This window comes from Ovis canadensis, chromosome 13 (assembly GCF_042477335.2).
Source record: "Ovis canadensis isolate MfBH-ARS-UI-01 breed Bighorn chromosome 13, ARS-UI_OviCan_v2, whole genome shotgun sequence".
Classification (NCBI taxonomy): Eukaryota; Metazoa; Chordata; class Mammalia; order Artiodactyla; family Bovidae; genus Ovis; species Ovis canadensis.
This window is the reverse complement of record NC_091257.1, coordinates 88,043,024-88,066,799: the sequence shown is the minus strand read 5'-3', so window position 1 is coordinate 88,066,799 and position 23,776 is coordinate 88,043,024. Positions and strand designations below refer to the sequence as shown.

Sequence of the window (23,776 nt, the reverse complement as noted above, 5' to 3'; positions counted from 1 at the left end):
AATCAAAACAAAAAAAGGCATTCGTGTTTTTGTTTTTCCTTTCTCTCTCTCTTTCCCACTCATTCTTTTTCTCCTTTAGTAGAGCCGTGGCCTCAACTCACGGCATTGGCAATGTCTACTCCTAAACTATGGAATGTTTTCACACTGACTCTAGAATTACTCCAAACAAGGGGTGGGAGGGGGCTGTCCAAGTGTTCGTGAGACGAGACGGTGTGTTACCGAGAGCTCGTGGGGAGTCACACAGCACAGAGACACCGGCAGTCAGACACCAAGCCCGGGGCCTGGCTTTAGATGTATTTTTTCTTGAGGTACCAGTAGGCAAAGTAGCCCATCCCTCCCAGGGAGCCCATGAGAAAGGACGCCCCAAAGAAAGATGGCGGCTTCCGCTTGACCAGCCGGAACGCGTTGGGGATGACCGCCGACAGCAGAGTGGTGTGGATGTCGCCCAGAACCTTCCGGAAGGCAAAGCGTTTCTGGACCCTCTCGAAGAAGGACTGCAGGTTGGGCCGGCTGCCATCTTCCCAGTATTTCTTGGACAGTCCCAGGAATTTGAGGCGGTGCAGGGTTGCTCCCAGGAGGACATCCGCAAGGGTGAAGGCACAGCCGCAGAGCCACAGCTCGCATTTCTGCCCTGGAGTGGAAGAGAGACAAGATGGCGGTGGGGCGGGCTCTGTCCTCCCATAACTCCCTTCTCTCTCATCACTTACACCTCTGGCTTCTGTCTGCCGGACATAGTGTTTCCCCAAGGTCACCCGCTCCTATACTTATTTCATGATTTTGGCCATATGCATATACTTCCTATATTACTCTTTTCTTTTAGATCAGCTGACTTGATAAATGCAAATATATATATTTAGGGGCTTTCCAGGTGGCACAGGGGTAAAAGAATCCACCTGCTGATGGAGGAGATGTAAGAGGCCCAGGTTTGATCCCTAAGTCAGGAAGATTATTTAAACTCTGGACTCACATATCACACTGCTTATTTTCCAGCTCTACTTGTCTGTTCACTGGGTGTTTCAAACTGGACAAGTCCAAAGCTGAATTCCTGATCCTCACCCCAAATCCACCACACTCATCCACACATCAGTAACAGCACCTCCGTCCATTCAGTTATTCAGGCCCAAAGCCTCATGCCATATTGAATTCTTCTCTTTGTTTCACACCCACATACACTTTGGCAGCAGTTCCCATCCACTTTACTTTCAAAAAACATCCAAAGTTAGATGTTACCTCCACTGTTAGCACCCTGGTCCTAACAATCATTGTCTTTTGCCTTTGACTCCCTAGAGTCTATTCTCAGCACAGTAGTCGGGGGAATCCTGTTAAACCTTAAGTCAGATCATGTCCTTCTCTCTGATCAAAGCCCTGTAATGACTCCCTGTCATGGTCAGAGTGAAAGTTGAAGCTTTGGGCTTCCCTGGTGGCTCAGTGGTAAAGAAGTCACCTGACAATGCAGGGGACATGCGTTTAATCCCTAGTCTGGGATGATTCCACATGCCGCGGGGCAGCTAAGCCAGTGTGCCACAACTACTGAAGCCTGAGCACCTACTTACCTATGCTTTGCAACAAGAGAAGCCACCACGAGAAGCCTGCGCACTGAAATTAGAGAGTAGCCCCTACTTACTGCAGCTAGATAAAGCCTATTTGCAGCAATGAAGACCCAGTACAGTCAATTAATTAATTAATAATTTAAAACATTTAAAATGTGTATCTGGTGGTATGGTCCATGGGTCGCAAAGAGTCAGACACAACTGAGCATGGGTGCTGGTCATGAAGATGTGATAAGACACAATGTCCTCCCTCAAGAGGTTCGTGGTTTCATGGGAAGAGGAGCTAAAATGTAATGAAGGCTCTGATCAAAAGCTTGTTCTTGACTATGGAACCTTCCAGATGCTCATGAGACTTCTGAGGAGAGATGATGTGTCTGCAGTTAGAGGCACAGGTGCGTGGCATCATCAAGGGCAGGAGTGGAGACAGAGCTGAGAACAGGACCAAGGATGGAGCTTTGGGGGCATCATAATTGAGATCTTGGGCAATAAGAAGCAACCAGCGAAGCAGCATGAGAAGGAGCAGCCTGTGGGGTGGGAGATGACCCAGGAAAGGGCTGTGCCCTGGAAGCCAAGATAAGAAAGTGTGCCAGGGAGAGAGGGCTCAGCTGAGGTCAGACGCTGCCGGAAGGTCGCAGAAGGGGAGGCTGAGACCCGGAGATTGCATTCGGCAGCTGCTGACCTTGACAAGAACAGCCAGAGTAGATGCTGACAATGAAAGCCTGGCTGGAGGGAGTCCAAGAGAGAAAGGGAGGAAAGGAAATGGAGACGTTGAGCAAAAGTCACCCTTCTAAAGAGTTCTGCTGTAATGGGAAGGACACATGGACACTATGAGATGGGTCAAGAGTGTTTTCATAAGTTGGAAGAAAAAAAAAAAAGTTGATGGGAATGATTGAGCCAAGAGGGGAAGAGATGCTACAGGAGAAAGTAGAGAGAATTACTGCTGTGCTTGTCCTTGAGTGGATGAGCATGGGTGGCATCCAGTACACAGGGATGGGACTGAGCTTAACTAGTTCAAGAACAGTTCATCCTTGGTAACAAGAGGGAGTACAGCACTGTCTTTGAAGACATCGAAGCTTCTAATTCTAAGTTTCAAATGTAAGACATCCACCCGAGAGAGAACAAGCGATGCCAATTAAACTACTGAGAACCTTCCAATTTCAGGGATGTTGACGTGATTTAACAAAGATGCATCTTAGAATCGATAAAATACAGTGTACATACAGGCACTAGGACTGGTGGGAGGGTAGCTATGAGGGTGAGTTGAGAGTAAGGATGTGGGAGAAGCAGCTGGAGGGTTCAGGAGAAAGGAGAGGTAGTAAATCGCCATCTGAAGAGGAGGCAGTGGGAGGCCTGGGGCAGCAGGACGGCCATCTAAGGCCAGTGGTCATGAGTTCAAATGAGACCTGCCGGGGACTTCCCTGGTGGTCCAGTGGCTAAGACTCTGCATTCCCAATGCAGGGGGCCCTGGTTGAATTCCTGATCAAGCAACTAGATCTCACGTGCTGTAACTAAGAGTTCGAATGCTGCAACTAAAGATACCACATGTGGCGCCGAAGATTACATGTACTGTAACCAAGACTTGGCACAGCCAAATAAATGATCATAAAAAAGAAAGAAAGATCAGCCACCATCCTTGTACATTTCTCCAGCCATGTTTAGGCTCCTGGGTATAGGCTGAATAGGTGGAGAGTGGTCTGAGGTATTGAAAGCAGTTTGATTCCGGGGTTGGGAAGGTCTGCTGGAGAAGGAAAAAGCTACCCACTCCAGTATTCTGGCCTGGAGAATTCCATGGACTGTATAGTCCATGGGGTCAACCTAGACATCATACTAAAAAGCAGAGACATTACTTTGCCAACAAAGTTCCATCTAGTCAAAGTTATGGTTTTCCCAGTAGTCATGTATGGATGTGAGAGCTGGGCTATAAAATAGAAACTTGAGTGCCGAAGAAATGCTGCTTTTGAACTGTGGTGTTGGAGAAGACTCTTAAGAGTCCCTTGGACAGCAAGGAGGTCCAACCAGTACATCCTAAAGGAAATCAGTGCTGAATATTCATTGGAAGGACTGATACTGAAGCTGAACTCCAATACTTTGGCCACCTAATGCGAAGAACTGACTCTTTGGAAAAGACCCTGATGCTGAGAAAAATTAAAGGCAGGAGGAGAAGGGGCAAGAGAGGATGAAATGTTTGGATGGCATCACTGGCTTGATGGACATGAGTTTGAGCAAGCTCCGGGAGTTGGTGATGGACCGGGAGGCCTAGCGTGCTGCAGTCCATGGTATCGTAAAGAAGCGGACACAACTGAGTGACTGAACTGAACTGAACTGAGGTTTTGCAAGATGTGATGAAGTAGGAGAGGGATAAGGGAGCTGAAGGTGCAGACAAAGGGCTGCCAATAATGATGGATCAGGAAATTACTGCTGTGTAAGAAGAGGTGCAAGATCATGATCAGGGTGACGGACAGTGAGAGGAGGCAGGACCAAGGGATGGAAGTGCTGGGGTATGCACTGGATTAGTGTAGACAGGTTTGAGAACAGGACCAAGGACTAAGCTGTGGGACACGCCAAGGTTTAGAAACTGGGCAATGAAAGAAAGTAGTGATGGTGCACGAGGAGGCACAGTCTGTGATGTATGAGGTGAACCAGGAGAGTGTGGTTTCATTTCCTTAATCCACACATCAATCCAATCAAATAGGTGCTGTTATTATCCCTGTTTCACAGGCAAGGGAATTTGAAGCCCAGAGAGGTTAAGTAACTTAGTAGAAGCCATATAGCTAGTAAGTGGCAGAGCAGAGTGTGGATTTGAACCCAGGCCATCTGGTTCCAGAGCCTGTGCTTATAACCACTGCATTAAGCTGCTTCTTTCTATGTGCAAATACGCACATCTGTATGTATTTCTGCAGACACACAATCCCCTTTCAGTGGGTGCATTCTGATCTGGGTCTGTGTGTGGACCCACGTGTCTGCAACCTACGTGGTGTGTATGTTTAGCCATGTGAATGTCTGCTCAGATCCGTGCAGCTGGTTGTGTATAGGCATGTAGACAGCTGCACACGTGGGTGTCTGTGTCCATGAAGTGGGCTGGATTACCACATGTGTGAGTGAAGTGTACACCCACGTGCATCTGGTGTTTGCCTGCAGACAGATGTTTGGAAGCATGTACATGTGCGTCACTACTTAAGAATGTCCATTCCAGGGACTTCCCTGGTGTTCCAGTGGCTAAGTCTCTGCATTCCCAATGCAGAGGACCCCAGGTTCGATCCTTGGTCAGGGAACTAGATTCCGTGTGCCACAGCTAAGTGTTCAAATGCAGCAACTAAAGATCTCGCATGTGGTAACGAAGATTGGAGATCCCGCATGGTGCAACTAAGACCCAGTGCAGCCAAATAAGTAATAAAATAGAATGTCTTTCCATAAAGAAGAGAGAAAATAAACTAGTGGTTGGACTTTCCTGGTTGTCCCGTGGTTAAGAATCTGCCTGACAGTGCAGGGGACACGGGTTTAGTCCCTAATCCCGGAATATCCCACATGCTGTGGAGCAATTAAGCCCATGCACCACAGCTACTGAACTCACAGGTCCTAGAGCCCTCGAGCTGCAGCAAGAGAAGCCACCGCGTGAGAAGCCTGTGCACAGCAACTAGTGAAAGCCCACTTGCAGCAGTGAAGGCCCAGAGCAGCCAAAAACAGCTAATTAATTAATTTTAAAAACTGTAGTGGTTACCAAAGGGGAGAAGGAAGGGGGAGGGGCAAATTAGGGGTATGGGATTAAGAGATGCAAATTACTATGTATTGCATATATAAGCAAAAAAGATATACTGTATAGCACAGGCAATTATGGCCATTACCCTGTAAAGACTTTTGATGGAGTATAATCTGTAAAAAAACTGAGTTTCTATGCTGTATACCTGAAACTGACTTCCCTGGTGGCTCAGAAGGTAAATTGCCTGAAACTAAAACAACGTTGCCTGAAACTAATATAATGTTGCGGATCAACTATACTTCAATTTAAAAAGAAAAAGAAAAAATATGTCCAAGATTACTTGATACTTATCTCTTTTGTGGAGCCTAATTTTCTTCCCCTTGAATATGGGCTGTATTTAATGACTGGCTTTGAATGAACAGAATGTGGCAGAAGTGATAGAATGACTTTCAAGGGTAGATCATAAAAGATAATGTGGGTTCTGCTGCTTCTGTCTCTTTGGGGTCACTCACTAAGGGGAAAACCAGCTGCTATGTTGTGAAGAAACTCAAGCAGCCCTAATAAGATGCCCACGTAGGAACCAAGGTCTCCTGGCATCAGCCGCTGACAACTGAGACCTCTAGACAAGACCCCCATGAATGAGTCATCTCTGATCCTTCAGCTCCAAGTGTTGCAGCCCCAGCCAACAGCTGGACTGCAGCCTGCATCATGCAACCCCAAATTAGAACCACTCAACCAAGCTGCTCCAAAATTCCCGATTCACAGAAAAATGTGTGCTATGACAAAAGCTTTTTGTTTAAGCTGCTGAGTTTGGGAACACTTTGGCATAAGCAATAAATAACTAATAAGCAGGTCTTGATGCGTCTTTCTCTCTCCACTGTTCTCTACATGACATTATCCAATTCTATAACTTGAATCACAACATATATGGGAATTCCCTAGCGGTTCAGTGGTGAGAACTCCATGCTTTTGCTGCCAAGGGTGTGGGTTCAATTGCTGGTCAGGGAACCAAGATCCTACAAGCTGCATGGCCAAAATAAGTAGATAAATAACAAAACCAAAAAACCAAAGGATATGCTGAAGACTCGCAAATTTCCATCTCCAAATTCTGACCTCTCCTTTGAAAGTCAGACTGGAATATCTAATAGCTTACGTGACATGCCCTCTTGGGTGCTGCAAAAGCATCTCAAACTCACTGTGTCCCAAACTGAACTCTTGAGTCCCCCTTGCCCATATCAGGAAACGGTATCATCAGTAACTCAGATCAAGACCTCAGAAGTCCTCTTGGATTCCTTTCTCCCCTCTTACTCTCCACCCTTCCCCCAACACCCTCAACCTTTCACCAAGTTCCTGCCCCTTTTCATCTCCAAAATACCTCTGGAGTCTTATCTCCACAGCCACCACCTCAGTCCTAGCCACCACCATCTCATCTGCGCTTCTGTCTCCCTTGAAACCCACTAAAAGTAAAATCAGAACACCTCACCTCAAGGAGACTGCAGAAACAGCCACAAATTCCTCCTATTCTGGCAGGCACGGCCCTTCGCAAGCCTTTACTGATTCTGCCACCAAGAGGCAGAATCCAACTCTCCACCTGTTAAACCCTAGCTCTGCTGTGTCACTTGCTTTAGCCAACGGGGCTTTAGTCAATGTGACACCAGAAGATGCTGAATATGTGTTTGCACACTGGGTCTTTGCTCTCTTGCTGCTCTCAGAATCCCTGTGACCATCATTCCACTTAGTCTTGCTTAGCCTTCCAGATGATGGGCAACATGTAGTCCAGCTAAGTCCACTGGCCCCTGAACACTCTTCCGTAATAGCCCTTCTTCAGCACCCTCTCAGAGAGAAATGAGAAAATTCCTTCTTGGGGTATCAAGTTGGTCAAAAAAGTTCATTCAGGTTTTTCCATAATATCATGTGGACAAACCCAAATGAACTTTTTGGCCAACTCAACATATATTCTTTTTACTCATTTAGCCATACAGCACTTTTTTTGTAGAAAGGATTTATGACAAGTGGTTTCAGCATGCATGACCGCGTCCCTGTTTAGGACTTTAGGTACCTGTGTGCCTTGCACTTGGAGCCTCAGCTGTGAAATGCTGGACGAACATTGGACCCACCAAAAGGGAAGCTGTTCTTGTCCTAACTATGCCATTTAAGAGCTGTGTGACCTTGAGCAAGTCACTTTGCCTCTCTGAGCCTCAGTTTTCTCACCTGAAGAATGCACATGTCTTTAGCTGTCACATATAATAAGCTAGTTTGTTCTAAACACTGTGCTGAGTGCTTTTCACTTTTTAAAGAGTTCAACAGGATGGAGTTAAGGTTTTAAACTGTACTATTACCATCCTATTTTGGGCTTCCCTGGTGGCTCAGAGGTAAAGAATCCACCTGCATTGCAGGAGCCACAGGGGATGTGGTTCAATCCCTGGGACGATCGCCTGGAGGAGGACATGGCAGCCCGCTCCAGTGTTCTTGCCTGAGAATCCCATGGACAGAGGAGCCTGGCGGGCTGCAGCCCACGGCTTGCAAAGAGTCAGATGCAACTGAAGCGACCGTGCACGCGCACACACATGCTGCTTCACAGATGAGGAAACTGAGGCTCCAACAGGGAAGGAAATTCGTCCAAGTCACACAGTATAGGCAGCAAAGCTGGAACCCCAATTCGAATCTGTCTGACTCTACACCTGTGTTTTAGAATACCATGCTCCGCAACCTCTCCAAATACACAGACATCTATGTGTGTGTGTGAAGCTGTAAGTGTAGCAATGCAAGTTTCATGGCTTCCACAAATTTGCATTGTTGAGGAGACCGGACTAACAGGCCACCTAAAACAGAGAAAAATGGGAAAGTCCAGAATGAAATTTGAAGAAGGTGATGGCAAAGATGGTGGATAAATGAAGACAAGGAGCAGAGTGGTATGGAGAGGGTACCCCAGCCTGGAAGAGTGGCAAGTGCAAAGATGTGGAGGTGGAGATGAGGCTGGCATGCTTAGGGTCCCAAGGAGAGTCACACCTGAGAATAGAAAGAGTCAAGATCAGAGAGTCTGGGTAAGCCTAGATGTATGGCTACAGCATGAAGGAGCCATAACACATCCTTCAGTGGGGGAAAGGTGGGTGGTATAAGGGATAATGGTCACTGCCATCACTACCACCATCATCATCTTTCAGTTCAGTTCAGTCGCTCAGTCGTGTCCGACTCTTTGCGACCCCATGAATCGCTCAACCTTTATTAAATACCTACTGTGTGCGAAACACTGATTTAAGCATTCTACATGTATAATTTCATGCAGTGTCTCAGCATCTCTCTGAAGTAGGTCTTATTATTATCCCCATTTTATAGACAGGGAACTGAGGTTCAGGGAGGTGAAGTACCTGGCCCAGGGCCATTCAACTAGCAAGTGGCCAACCTAGGACTTAAACCTAGGTTTTCTGACTCCGTGGCCCATGATCCTAACCACCTGGAAAGTCCTCTGAGATCTTTGGGGAAAAGATGCTGAGACATAGACAGGGTGGGCTGGATGAGCTCCAGCACTCACCTACCCCAGAACTGGCACCCACCCTCGTTCTCAAGCTTCCTCTTCTCCAGCTCAGCCTCGATCTGGTCCAGCACCATGGCCAGCTCCCCCAGGATCTTCTTCAGGTAGCTCACGTCATCGTGTTCCAAGATCTTGGCCTGCGGGCCAGACAGGCAGGAGCTAGAGGAGCTGAGTTGGCTTCAATAGGGCAAAGATGACCAGGGATGGAAGAATCTTGGTCCAAACCCCCTTCTGCAAACCCAGTCTCCAAATAATCCCTCAAGTGTATTGGGTACCCCAACATTACAAAGCATCCTCATCTGCTGCTCACAGCAGCCTGGTGAGCTTAGCTGTCCTGACCAGATCCCTTTCATGGGTGTAAAAGCTGGTTGATAATGGCTCAAAGCTGCCCCTTCTCCAGAGAACTGCTTTTGGTCAAAAAGGAGTTTCCTGGAAATATTTGAGAAATACTTGGGCCAATGGCTAATAAAAGGGTATAAAAGTTTATCCCTTTGTTCAAGGTGACTTTGTGGTGCCCTTTAAGGTCCAGATCAGGTGAACTTGGATCCTTCTTCATTCCTACGCCATCCTTACTGGGTTCTCCTTAAAGCACTCTCTCAATACTACATTTACCCAGGAACCTCAGTACAAAGCTCTGCTCTTAGAGATACAACTGAAGACATGAGGAAAGGGAGGTTCCAGGCGCACAGTGACTTGCTCAAGGTCAAAGAGCCAGTAAATGACAGAGGAGACAGGATTGGCAAAGCAAGCCAGTGGTTTTCCTATTTCAGGTCATCAAATGATTTCTACTTAGAACCAGCTTCTCCCAGTTCTTCTCTTCCATGGAAAAGACGGTGGGAGAGGGGAATGAGCAGACCTAGGGGCACTCACCATGAGCTTCTTCTGTTTAGAAAGGTAGGGCTCAGAGAGCTGGGGCTCCTCTTCATGGTCCAATCTCATGAGGTCCGTGGTGGCATTGGCTAAATGTCCTGGGGAAAGAATAGGAAAGGTCTTATTCATCTGATACCTGGTGCTTTCCCTTTCCCTTCCCCCATACCTTAGAATAGGTCCCACTCAAACACTAGTCTGGAAAGTAACAATATCAACAGGCATAATCAGCAGACACTATGTCACTTCAGGCCAGGATATAGGGATGGATGAGATGCCATCCTGCCTTAGGCTCAGGCTAGTGGGAGAGACAGACCCTTAAGAGATATCTATGGCATAGCATGGCCAACCTCTAATGAATAATGAATGGATACTGTGGGACCCAGAGGGCCACCTGCCTAGGGCACAAGGTATCAAGAAAGCTCAAGGAGGAGAAGACTCTGAGGGATGAGTAGGAGTTTGGCCAGAAATGAATATCACCCTAAACCTGGACAAGCTCTTATTTCAGTTTACATTTTCCCCACCCCTTTCTGTAGTGAAGAAACAAGTTCAGGGGGGGCTAAATAATGTAACACAACTAGTAAACAACAAGCAGAGATTTTGAAGCTGGATCTGTCTGATTCTCAGTCTGGTGCTCACTCACTGCAACCCACAAGGAAAAACTTGTTCAGTTAAACAAACGAAAAATCATAGGAGAGCTGGGTGTCCACTTCTGGTGAGGGAACTTCGCTGAAGATATAGGGACATACTGACCATGTTTTCCAGGAAAACTGGCTTTTTAAAGATGCCAAGAAAGCCAGTGGTGGAACATGGGGCAGTGATGGAACTCAAGGCAGCACCGTAGAATTATTCTTCATGGGAGAGAGGAACTGTCCTGTAATCTACCTTAAAAAGTCTAACTGTGAGCCATGGGTTTTACAAGAGGAGGTGGAAAGATTAAGTGGCATAAGATCCTGTGGAACAGATTCCATGTGTGGGGTAGAATTTCTCCAGAATTCTGGGACACAGTGGGTCAGGTGGTGTGTAAACTTGACCTGCCTTCTCCCCTGAGCCCCAACTCCATTTGGACATCTCTTGGGCTCCTCAAACTCATCCTCACCCAACCAACCCCATCACCTTCTCAACTCCACCTGCTCCTTGCTTGCCCCAACTGCAGCTTGCTTGCCCCACACTAAGCCAAGCCAGATGCCTGGGCATGCATGTGTGCTAAGTCACTTCAGTCGTGTCTGACTCCTTGCAACCCAATGGACCATAGCCTGCCAGGCTCCTCTGTCTATGGGGTTCTCAGGCAAGAATACTGGAGAGGCTGGCCATGCCCTTCTCAGCAGATCTTCCTGATCCAGGGATCGAACCTGCGTCTCTTAGGTCTCCTGCATTGGCAGGTGGGTTCTTTATCAGTAGTGCCACCTGGGAAGCCCAGATTACTGGGGGTTGTCCTCAACTCTGCCTTCTCCTTCCTCCCCAAACCAAATCTGTCACAGTTTCCATTGATTTTCCTATTTAATCTTTCTCACGTTTAACTTCTCCCTTTCATTTTTCTGACTTGCCTTTAATTTAGCCCTCCCTTGCTCCACTGATCTCTTGCCTGGATACTGTGACCTACCCCCAGTCACCGGCACTCTCTCCCCTCCAAGCCCTTCTCCCTGGTTCTGCCAGAGAGACTCTCCTCAAACACACGCCTGACTATGCCACTCCCAGCTGAAAAGCCATCTGTTGCTCCTCACTGCCCTCAGAAAATGTTCAAGCTCTTCAACTTGCCTTAAAAGATGCAGCAGGATCACCTCCTCTTCCCTTACCAACTCCATCTTCTTCCACTGAGTTCCCCCAACTGCCTCTGTCCCCATATGGTAACATTTCAGCCCCTCCAAATTCTGAGTACTCCCTGAATGTCCAGATCATTCCAAACCTCTAGGCCTTTGCTCTGACTGTTTCTTCTTCCTGGAAGGGCCCTCTCCTGTATTCCTGAAACTCCACTTCCAGATTCAGCCCAAGATCACCTCTTCTATGAAGCCCTTCCTGATCCTCTAGGTCTCTTTGTCCTCCAGTGTATGCTGTACAGATTTTCAGAGAATGTAAACACATTAATCAGCTGCCATTACACAAATCTATTCACATTGTGGTCTACGTGAAAAGTGCCCCCCTGACTTGTGCAATGCACAACATGTACTGCTGTACATGGAGATTTTGATGCCAGTGTACTTATCTCTGGATGTCCATGTCCCCCACCAGAACCCTAGTATCTGGAGAACAGTGAATATATCTGATTCATCTCTGTTCCCTCAAAAACCAGTACAGGCCTGGCACAGAACAGGAGTTTCTGAATGAATGCATGGAACAGAATGAGAAAATAAATGAGTGACTGCAATTGTGCAGCTTCTGTTTCTGAGGTTTCGCTGTCCACCATCCTATCTCTTGGCTTGATATCAGCAAGCACACTTCCCAGATCTTTCAGCTATGGGGCTATATTAAGTCTCATTGATGTTTTATGAGTTTGAAGTTCAAGGACAGTATCTTCTCCTCTTGCCAGTCACCCAAGGCTGCCCATGTGGCTTTCTTTAGACCCCAGGAGGGCAGACCAGGCCAAGGAAAGACATTTGACTAATTGGGATGGGGGAGGGGTCACTGCAGAATGACTTCTGTATCCTGTGAGGTCCTTCCTCTCTCCCTCAGCTGGGCTGGAGTCTTGAGATCCTCTCTGCACCCCAGTGCCTTCTAGGTACCTTCAAATAACTCAGGACAGGATGGGGGAGCACATCTATCTTTCAGAAGCACTTAGGAACTCCTTCCACCTAGTCCAGACCAGCATCATTGCTCACCTAGATGACAGCCAGGACCCTTTAACTGTCCAACCCACTCTTCTTTCTGTTGAATGATTTTTATAAAATGTGAATCTGATCCTGTCACTTCCCACCACTGTTTCTCTGCTGCTCACCAGATAAAATTCCAGTTCTGCCAGTCCTACCCCTAGATTCACACCAGGACCACACCTACCCCAACTGGCCTGTATACATCAACCCCATTAAGTGCCCTTCGGTTTCACACCACGCCCTCTCCTATCCCTGAACCTAAAAGGATTCTCTTTTCTATTTCCCGTTCTAGTTCCTAGTCATCCTTGAATATTGCTGCCTTCCAGAAGCCCTCTATGACCCCAGAGGCTGGGATGGGCATCTTCTTTAGCCCCAGCCTCTTGTGTTCCCCTTATCATAACACTGATTGGTACTAAATTAGAAAAATTTAAATCAATTAGTCCTGGACAAACTATACATGCATCCTTGCTTGAGAATTCAAACAATATTAAAGAATGTACGGAGAAAAGTAAATCTCTCTTCTCTCAATCTGCAGGCCCTTAGTCCTGCTCCCTTAGTCTTCTCATGCATCCTTCCAGAAATACACTTTGTGTTTGCAAGCACTTGTGTATCAGTTGGACCCCCTTTTACATATATAAATGATAGCATTGGATGCTTCACTTTCTTCCTCTTTACTAATACATCTTAAAGAGCATTCCATATGCCTATTATTTTTTTAACACCTGCACAATGGTCTATTGTTTGTAAGAAATAGAATTTATCTACCTATTCCCCAAATCATGGACAACAAGTTTATTTCCCCGATGACTCAGCGGGTAAATAATCTGCCTGCCAATGCAGGAGACACAGGAGACTCCGGTTCGATCCCTGGGTTGGGAAGATCCCCTGGAGAAGGAAATGGCAACCTAGACCAGTATTCTTGCCTGGAAAACCCCATGAACAGAAGAGCTGAGGGGGCTCCAGTCCATAGGGTCATAAAGAGTCAGACATGATTGAGCATGCATACACATTCACGCATTCATTTCCCCAGATCATGGACAGCTAGGTTATCTCCAGCTTCTTGCTGTTAGCTCCTATGCTACAATGTATATCTTTGTACATACTACTTTGGCTCACACATCCAATTGTCATTGCGGGACAATCTCCAAAGGTGTGGGCCTTTTAATATTCGATACAGAGTGCCAGACTGCTCTCCTGAGAGGCTGTTCAAATTTACTTAGTCTTGCATTATAATTACCTAGTCATTTGTCTTTCTGCTTCCAGGAAACTATGACCCTGGGAGGGTAGACGCTGTGACAGTCCCCTTCTGTCCCCAGCCCCCTATCAAGGCCTGGGTCATAGAAGACCTCAAAAATGTTGTTGATTCACTGGGGACAGGACAATATAGATAAATCCTGAGTCTTGTTCAGGGGCACTCTAAAAGGATGAAATCAAGTTCCACAATCTGCCTCACCTTCAGACATGAGCTTTGTTCCCTTGAGAGAGAGGAAGTGACCATTTACCAAGCATCTATTATCTACTTAGACTCATCACGCTTCCTTTGTGTATAGGACCCCATGGTGTCTGCATAGACCCTGGACCAAAGTCTGTAAACAGTTGTTGATGGATGATCTGATTTCATCCAACCCTTATTTACTGAGTACTGAAAAAAAAAAAATGAAAGGATAACATAGGCTGTGGGCATATTCAAGCTGGCAGTTATGACAGTACACGGGTGATAGACTAATTAGAAATCAGAGACTCCACTGGGGGCCTTGCAATATCTGGGCAGTCATCCTTGGTGATGCCAGCCGAAATCACTCAATGCCCTGGGCTGCCAACCCCAGACATCTTTGGAGGGCTGGGACATCTTTGGAGAAGTGTCCACGCTCCCATGGACAGACAAGCCTCTGGGGTGACAGATAGCCGAATAGCCTCTGTATGGGATAGCAGAACAAGAGGAAGGGGGCAGGAGAGGGGGATGAGAAAGGGGAACTGTCAGAGATGGAGAGAGACATTCAGTTCAAAACAGGGTGAGTGAGATGGAAAGCCAGAGAGAGAGAGAGAAACAGACAGACCCAGAGTGAGAGACAGAGAAATGAACAAACAGACACAGGGATGGAGAGAGATATCCACGGGGAAGAGGAGAGAAGGAGTAAAAAGAGGAGAAATGAAAGGAAGAAAGTGAGTAAGAGACACAGAAATAGGAAGAGGAGGAGGGGTGAGGATGGCTTTAGAAGGAGAAGGGGGGCTGAGCCAAGGTTACTGGAGGGTCCTGCAGCCCCACCCCGGCGCCCAGCACTCACTGCGGATCTCGGCCGTGGCGTACTTGGGGATCATGGAGTCGGTGGTGAGTTCGGGGTGCAGAATGCAGCCGTGCGTGTAGGCGTCCATGGGCAGCGCGTCCAGCAGCTCGCGGTACTGCAGCACGCGCGCATGCTGCGGGCTGCCCGCCTCTGGCATCAGCGCCACCACATGCTCTGCGGGGCACAGCGCGGGGCTGGGGAGGGGATGGAGGGCCCAGTCTTGGGCCTCCCGCCCCCCTGATTCAGAGGCCAGCCTCTGGCACCACAGCCCCCAACCTCAGCATCCTGGAACCACGAATTATCCAGCAGTCTGGGGCCCACTCCCTTTCCTTGACTTCCCACGTGATGCTAGTGGTAAAGAACCTGCCTGGGGATGCAGGAGATATAAGAGATGCTGGTTCAGTCCCTGGGTTGGGAAGATCCCCTGGAGGAGGGCATGGCAACCCACCTCAGTATTCTTGCCTGGAGAGTCCCACGGACAGAGGAGTCTGGCGGGCTACAGTCCATGGGGTCACACAGAGTCGGACATGTCTGAGCGACTAACACTTTCTTGGGCCCACCCCGTTTCCTTGACTCTTGGGATAAAGTCCTTACCAGGCTAACAGGGGACGCCAGTGGTCCTGCCCGCCTACCTATCCTCCAGGGAGCCCTGCCAGACTGTCCTTCAAGAGGCAGCTCCTCACCTGCCCAGGCCTGTTTTCAGGTGGAAGTCTAAGCCTAGTGTTGCCAGACTTGAGGAGAAGTTGGAATCCTGGATGTTTGAAACTGAAACTTCCTTGATTTTTAAATGTTGGCAACTAATTCATATGTTTTTTTAAACACTGCGCATCTGGGCCTGTCTCCGCCATGGGGACTGAACTGCTGAACTTGAGCTGGGCCAGAGGGAAGGAAGGAACAGGGATGTGATGGAGAAGGACTTGGGGGCTCTGAGGTGCTGGGGCCTGCTCACCTCTGGAAAGTTCTTGGGTATCTGAGCTGGTCTCCGGCTTCCCGGAGAGTCTGTTGGTTCTGACTATGCTTTCAGGGTCCTCGCTGAACCCTGGCCTCCCTGGGTGATCTGGGTCCTGTCTGTGGGGACTTAGAAGGGGGTCTGGGCCCTGCTCAGGCCTGGGGGTCTCGGGAGGGTCTGTAGCCCAGTCTGTGACTCCTGAGTTTCTGGGAGGAGGCTACAGCCCCAGCACTCCAAGTGGGGGTCCTCGGAGATCTGAGGATCCTGGAGGGGGTATCTGAGCCCGGCCTGTATCCGGTGGTTCCTTGTCGGGGAGACCAGGCCTGGGTCGGGGGTTGTGGGGGTGGGTTCCCAGGTTTTCCAAGCTTTCGGGGCACTGTCTGGGCCTGCGCGGCCGTCGTACCTCCAGTGAATGTGCGCTCCACGTAGTCGATGATCTGGTCGTAGTCGCTGATGATGTTGTCGCGGTGGATGATAACGGGCACCTCCTCGCCCAGGTTGAGCCGCATGAACCAGGGCTCCTTGTGCTCGCTCTGCGGCAGGCTCACGTCCCGCTCCTCACACACCAGGCCCTTCTCGGCGATCACCAGCCGCACCTGCAGGCGCCAGGGTCAGAGCGGGGAGGGCCAGCAGACACATGGGGATCCTCTGCCCAAGTGGGGCAGGGCGTGCAGGAAGAGGGTTCAGAGGTCACACACCAGAGGGGACATGTTGCTGGAACCCATTCTTGGGCCCCTGGGGCGCAGGACGAGGTGGCGTACCTCCTGGAAGCCTGGTGCCTGGTGGAGGGAGGAAGACAACTCTGCCCTGGGGACCAGGGGCAGTGCTGACTGATGGTTAGGGAGCTGGGAGTCACAGTTGGGCTTAGCTGGGATAGGATTTCTGGCTCTGCTGTGTGTTTGGGCAAATTCCTTACACTTTCTGGGCTTCAGATTTCTTTGTTGTTGTTGCAGAATTGAAGTATTGATAATAGCACCGACACAGTGTCTGGTACATAGAAAGCACTTAATTCATGATTCTCATGATCAGGATTGGACTCTCAGCCTGGCCTCCAAGTGTGAATCTGACCAGGAAATTTGCAGAATTTCTCATTACCATCATAACCAACAGCAAAATTGCTCAAATGATTTGAGAAATCTAAAGTGAAGGGAAAAGAATTTGCTGACATCAGCCTAGCCCTTTATTATCCCCAAACACCTTCCTATCTGGCCGTTGGATGCCCACAACAGCCTTCCATAGGGTGGCAGAGCGGGGACCATCTCCCTGTTTTTCTTGATGAGAAAATGAAAGCCCAGAGAGGGCAACTAACTTACTCAAAGCCACACAGCCACTTTGGCAGTCGACCTAAAACTAGAAGGTTGCTGACTCCCAGACTAGTGTTCTCTGCCCCGGGGGCTCCTTCCAGAAAGTCTTGGACCTGCCCTTTCCAGACTCCTTCCCTAAGGTCCACAGGGTCCCAGACAAACACTGGAGCTGGTAGATGCTAGTGGAGAGTTTTGAGGCTAGTTTGCTCCTGATCCAGCCCAACAGTTCTGAGCTGGGAGATGGTTAATGACCACCTAGTCCAACTGTCCTCTCCCTGTGGACTGAGACTCAGAGAGAAATCTGGGCTTGTCCAAGGTCCCCCAGCAAAAGGATGGCAAGGTCCATGCCTACAAGCTCTCCCTACTTCTGTCCCCAGCCCAGGAGTAAGAGAAGGCATCCCAAGAGAAGCACAGGTCGATGGCCCCCCTCCATACCTAGGTGGTAACTCCTGAGCCTGGGCGTCCCCAGTCTTCCTCCCAGATGCCAAGAGGTAAGCTCCCAGAAGAGCCAACATGGTGTTATAGTCAAAATGTTGAGCTGCGTGCCAGACTGTGCCAGTTAAAGTCCCAGCTCTAGCACTTAATTGCTGGAGAAGGAAATGGCAACCCACTCCAGTATTCTTGCCTGGAAAGTTCCATGGATGGAGGAGCCTGGTAAGCTAGAGCCCATGGGGTCGCAAAGAGTCGGACATGACTGAGTGACTTCACTTTCTTTCTTTCTTTCTTGGCTTTCCAAGTAGCTCTCCATCTGTGCGCCTCAGTTTCCTCATCTGTTCAATGGAAGTCTCACGAGTAAATTCCTCAGAGGGTTGTTGTGAGGATTAGATAGATTAGTCCCCGTGGAACAGTGCCTGGCATACTGTAGGGGTAATGTGTGCCTTGGCTCCTTGAATTAGACTAGGCAGACAGACCTGAACTTGAAGGCTGACTCTCCTGCTTATTTGCTGTGTGACTTTGGGCAAGTCACTTGACCTCTCTGATCCCTAGCTTCTGTGAAATGAGGAATGTATTCTACTCCTTCAAGGCTGGCAAAAGGCTGAGGTGGAATGACATGGATAAAGTCCCAGCGTGAGAGGTTAATACATGGGTTCCAACATCACTGTTATCACACACACAGACACACACACACACACTGCCCTACCCTGCATTCCTGGCTGATGTCTTAGCGTACTTGATGCCCCACCCTCAGAGCTAACATGAACAACCCCTTCTGTGTGCTGGACTGTGGGGAAGAAGGGGTAATCAGCCCTTGAAACCCCCAGCCCTCACCCAGATTCATTTGCTATAGTAGCCAAAAGTAGGCCCTGTGGGCGGGATGGGGAGGCAGGGACGCAGGTCCTCAGCCTGGCTCTGCCATGGCAATGCTGTGTGACCTTGGAACTATTGCTGCCCCTTTCTGAACCTCCTTTTAACTGTTAGTAAAATGAAAGCCTGAACTCCGTGTTCTCAGAGTGTCCCATGGCCCTGCTTTGAGCTGATGCTACCTTCAGATCCTGTGGGAGACAGAGCTGGCTCTGCCCTCCTCGGCAGAGGGTGGGAACTGCTGGTTCTAAGATGGTGCAGGGGCGGGGGGGGGGGGGGGGGACTGTGACAGAGGTAGTGCCAGGGTGGCATTTGTTAGGTCTAGTTGTGTGAGTGTGTGTGCATGTGTCTGAGTGGCAGCTGTGTAAGTGAGCAAGTGTCTGCGCTATGTGTGTGCACGAGTGTGGGTGTGTATGGATACAAATCAGTGTGAGCATCCAGTCTTGTGTGAGCATGTGTACATGAGTGTGAATATGAGTGTGTGTGCCTGTGTGTGTATAAGTGTGAGTGGGCATGAAGGAAAGCATTTATATGTGTATCTTGGAGCTCATGGGTGGTGCCCGTGCCCTGTAGGAGCTGCAGGGCAGTCGAGGCTGGAGTTCTGCTGGAACCCAACCAACCATTCCCCTCCAGCCCATCCTGGTGGCCTCTGCCCGGCCATCCAGCCTCTGGGTCAGGCTGGGATCTCTGGATGTATGGAAACAGAAACTAAATCAGGCCTTTGCCCTTGGCAGGTCCGGACATTTAATGGTGAATCCTGGCAGGGCGTCTGCTCCCAGGACCTTGCTCTTGAACTTCAGTGAGGATGCCTGGTGGTGGGACTCCTGCCTGGGGAGGGGACTCTCTTTAGAGGAACAACAGTCCTGCTTGGAGCTGCTTCGGGGTCACTCTGGCAAGCAGCCAAGGAGACTTTCTCCTTTAGCTGCGCTGCAGGCCACAGCCATGTGCCGTTCTGCGGGGGAGGAGAGTGTGGGAGGAAGCCAGGCCCGGGGGAAGGGCATGCGGCCATCAAGGCCATCTGCCATCTCCACCTCTTGGAGGCCGGGTCAGACTCAGGTGGTCACCACTCAGGCATCAGCCATATCTGGGCAAACTGTCTCCCCTGTGGGTGCCTGGAATTCACCCACTGGTGCTTCACTGTCACGGTTAGGCACTGTCCCCCCTCACCCAGGCCCTTGAACAAATGGTGATGGGCTGGGTTGGTGTTTCTGTCCAGCCACTTAGTTGCTGTGTGACTTTGTAAAAGACACTTGGGGTCTCTGAACTTTAGTTTATTTGTCTCAAATAGTTTTTTGAAAAAATTAATAAGCTCTATTTCTTAGAGCAGTTTTAGGCTTACAGAGTCAAATGCCTTTTAATATAACATCTTGAAGCTTACAAATGAGCCCTTTTTCAGCACTTAGTTACTGAATGCTTACTCTGTGCCAGGTCTTGTTCTAAGCGCTCAAAACTCAGCAGTGAACAAAACAAAGGTAACTGCCCATCCGGAGCTGACATTCTAATGGGTGCAGACAGAAGACAAGCAGTTAAAATGAGATAGTGTGTCAAAAGATAGTGAGTTCATTGGGAAAAAAAGAAAAAAAGTAGAGCAAGGTAAGGGAAATTGGGGGTCCAGGGCATTTTAAATAGGGTGATCCAGGGACTTCCCGGTGGTTAACAATCTGCCTACTAGTGCAGGGGATGCAGGTTCGATCCCTGGATGGGGAACGGAGATCCCACAGGCCGTGGGGCAACTAAGCGCACATGCCACAACTCGAGTGCCTGTGTTGAAACCACTGCGCCTGCCTGCAGTAGTCAGTGCTCCACAACTAGAGGGGCCCATGCACTGTAACGAAGATCCAGGGCAGCCAAAAAAGAAAAACTAATAGAGTGATCCATCAGGGCAGGCCTCTCTTAGAAGGTGACATTTAAGCAAAGAACAAAGTGAAGGGGTAGTTCAAGCAGTGATCTGAAGAAGAGAGTTCCAGGCAGAGGGGGCAGCCCGTGCAAAGGCCCTGAGGTGGAGATGTCTGACATTTTTCAGAAATGATGAGATGGCCAGAGTGACTGCAGCAGGGTGCATGGGAGACAGAGGAGAGGGGATCAGGAAGAGTCGTGCACACAGATTTTTAATGGAGATTCCTAGACCCAGGGGTCTATGAATAAAATCAGGGAGTCCTTGAACTAGGATGGGAAAATTACAGGTTTATTTTCAGTCATCTCAGGCTGACACTTAGCATTCTCTTCAATTATGAGTGTAGGCGACAAAGCATGGTAGAGTCAGCAGCGCCTGCAATATTGTCACCACTAGGAATCAGATACTGTCATCACTTCACAGTTGCCGCAGTTATAACTGTCACGACTTCAATGTTACAGTAGTCATCAGTCCTGCCACTCAATCGTGTGATACTTTGGGTTCATACAGAAACACATATTATTATGTAATTAAATTTTTTTGGAAAATATGCCAGTAGCTGTACTTTGGTAGGACTGGTTTTCTTTCTAATCCAATGCTCCTATGTATTGATGTTACTCAGTTAAAAACACTATTCTGAGAAAAGTTCATAGGCTTCCCCCGATTGATGAGGATTCCATGACCAGGCAAGGTTAGATCCTGTAGGAGGGCCTGAGGCCATTATGACAACTCTGGCTTTTTCCCAGAGGGACTTGGGAGCCGCTGCAGACTTCTGAGCAGAGGAGTGGTGGGTTGTGCAGTCCTCGCCTGTGGAACTCCTGGGAGTGGGGGTGGAGCTGGAACATGGCCAAGGGCAGCATGGACAGGACTGGGGCACCAGTGCCCAGGAGCTTGGAAAGCAAGGCCAGAGTGGCAGGTAGAGCCCATTTACTTGCCTTCTGCCATGTCTGGGAGGGCCCTCTGGGAATTGCTGTGCATACAGGCAAGGCCCTTTAGGACTGATGGGAAAGAAGGCAATGCTAAGCTCCTGCTGTGTGCCTGACACTTAACACGTGTCCACATCCTCTGAATCCCCCAGAAATCCTGTAGAGCCAGATGCAAATGTCCCCCTTTCCAGAGGAGGATATAGAGGCACAGAGAGGTGAAGTGACTTGTCCAAGGTCACACAGCCAGTGAGCACTCAAGATGAAACCGGAAGCCAGGACCATCTGACTGCACAGCCCAAGAGCTTTCTGTCAGGCTGCACTGCCTCTAGAACCCACCATGGGCACCTGGGCAAGGAGAAGGCCCTGGCAGGAGAGGCAGGAGAATGCCTTTGTCAGAGGCTTGGTCACAAATGGGATTGCAGTGGGTGGTCCCATCCTTGACTTAGGGGGCAACTTAGCCCTGAGCTGAGTTCATCCTGAATAAGAAATACTCAGGAGGCTTCCTCGGGAAATGGTGATGGGAGGTGCCACCCCCAACCCCCTGCCCAGTCCTGGACACTGGGACTTGGCTCCTGAGGTTCTGGGGGAGGAGGAGATCCTGGCATCTGGAAGTGGGTCTGACTCATTCCCAAATCCCCAGCAACTTTGTTGAGCCTGGCGTGCAGTAGGTGTTCAGCACGCATGTATAGAATTTATGGACGAGTCCCCGCGTGACCTTGGTTAGCTCCATCTCCTCCTTTACCTAACACTTTAGTGATATCATTATCAACAGAGCCCTGATCTCGTGCCAGGCATTGCTATCGACACTTTTTGTGCATCATCTCATTTCACCATCACAAATAGCCCTCTGTAGAAGGTACTGCCATTAGCTCCATTTTACAGATTATAAAACTGAGGCTTTGGGGGAGGCGAAATGACCTGCCAAAAACTCCATGGTGAATTATTGGGGAAGATGGATCTCCTGCTGGGGACTCTCTGGCCTCAGAGTTTGTACTTTAAACTGGGAACTACTCAAAGGAGAGTCAGTGGACTAGCTTCGTCAGCATCACCTGGTAGTCTGTTAGGAGGCAGCATCTCTGGCCCCACTCCAGATCTACTGGATCAAAATCTTTGAGGTGGGACCCAGTGTTCTGTGTTTGAAACAGTAATGTATGCTCACATGAGACTAGTGCCGGTGTAGAACACGACTTAGCAACTGAACAAGTGTAAAGCTATGAGCTATAACACCTTTTCAACAACCCTCTCAGCAAGCCTGAGAAGGGGTTGCAATTAGAGGAAATAGCTATAATTGCTATTATTATCCCATTTTCCAGATGATGAAAACTGCGCCCGAACCCCAAAATCAAACCAAAGACTGGTTCCAAGGCCATTTCTCTTTAAGGCATCTATTTCTCCATCTGGAAAATACGTGAGTGGAACGGAAGGATCTTCCAGGGAGAAATGGTAGGGTCAGGCAATGGGTGACCATAGGCTCCACCAGGACCCGGCTGCTGGGACCTGGCCATGGTGCTGAATTTGTGCCTCATAGATAGGACAGCCCAGGGTTGGAGACTGCGCCCCTAGAGGTGCCCGGGTCTTACAGGCGCGGGGTTCGGACCTCACCCCCAGAAAGCGGGAACCCCGATAACTTAACACCGGGCTGGATTCCCAACCACCTTCCAGCTCCCCTGAGTCTGAGAAAGGGCCGTGGGGTTGTCTGTGCCTTTAAGAGCAGAAAACACCTCTTATGGGCCGAGCTGAGGTTTGGGGAGATGGGTTAACTCGTTGCTTCTCAGCTCAAAATTAGGGGGTGTAAGGGGAGGACTAGGGTCAGACCCTTCAAACCCCAGTCAGAAGAAGTCCCCCGGCCGGACAGAGAGGCAGGGGAGCTTTGACCCGAAGGCCTGTGGTATCGGGATAGAAGCGCAGAGGGCAGGCCTGCTATGGGACTGGGGCTGGAGGCTGGACCCCAGGAAGCGCTCCTCCCCCTCCCCGCAGCAGCCGCCCCCTCCAACAGGCCGCCTTCCCAGCAGTGCCCATTCCCTTCCCCTTGCCTTTGTCTCTCTTCTCAGCCCTCCAACAGATCGGGTCTTTCTGGGAGGGAAAGAGGCAGAACGGCTGTGCCTAGGATGAGGGTCGGTGCTCCTGGGGCCCAAGATAGGGCCAGTCACCTCCCCGGAGAGCAGCCCAGCGTCCCCCGTCCTCCGGGCCCCCCAACCCCAGATTCTACCCTCCAGTCTCTGAGTAGATCTTCAGATTCTTAAACCCTCCCGGGTCCCCTCCCCCAAGCCTCCCAGCCGCGGGGCGCATCGGGGTCCCGGCTCCCTCCAGGCTACCTTCTGTGAGCTGAAGGACTGAGCCCAGTGGTACAGAACCAGGCTCTCCTTGGGCCAATGGGCGTGGCTGGCCGCTTCGGGTGCGTCGGGGGCCTCCGCCGGCCTCGCCGCATCGCTCTCCAGCGCCGAGATGGGCCACCAGCTGCAGTTGGTGGGGGTCAGGTTGTTGGGGGTCGCCATGACAGCCCGAAATCCGAGGGAGGAAAGCAGGAGGCTTCGGCGGCGGCGGCTCTCTCGCCCAGCATCACATGGCCTCGCCGAGCCTGCCCCTCTTCTTCGCTCGCTCGCTCCCTCCCTTCCCCGTGAATGTCATTACTCACTGGGCTCGCGGGGGAGGGGCAAGGGGAT

General features: G+C 49.7%; 1 protein-coding gene across 5 annotated transcripts; it reads right to left on the bottom strand.

Annotated features, from left to right (window-relative positions):
• Positions 1–260: 260 nt before the first annotated feature.
• GDAP1L1 (ganglioside induced differentiation associated protein 1 like 1) lies at positions 261–23,668 on the bottom strand. 5 transcript variants are annotated; one of them, XM_069546315.1, is made up of 6 exons: positions 23,429–23,668; positions 16,091–16,283; positions 14,739–14,912; positions 9,650–9,747; positions 8,802–8,916; positions 261–631 (listed from the first exon to the last, which is right to left on the bottom strand). In XM_069546315.1, exons 1-6 carry the CDS (start codon positions 23,606–23,608, stop codon positions 288–290), a joined length of 1,104 nt encoding a protein of 367 aa, XP_069402416.1. In that variant the 5' UTR covers positions 23,609–23,668; the 3' UTR covers positions 261–287. The 5 variants fall into 5 exon arrangements, with proteins under 5 accessions (XP_069402416.1, XP_069402413.1, XP_069402415.1 ...); XM_069546312.1 differs by having other exon boundaries at positions 14,739–14,932; positions 16,054–16,283; positions 23,429–23,608; XM_069546314.1 differs by having other exon boundaries at positions 16,091–16,293; positions 23,430–23,608.
• Between the last annotated feature and the right edge of the window lie 108 nt (positions 23,669–23,776).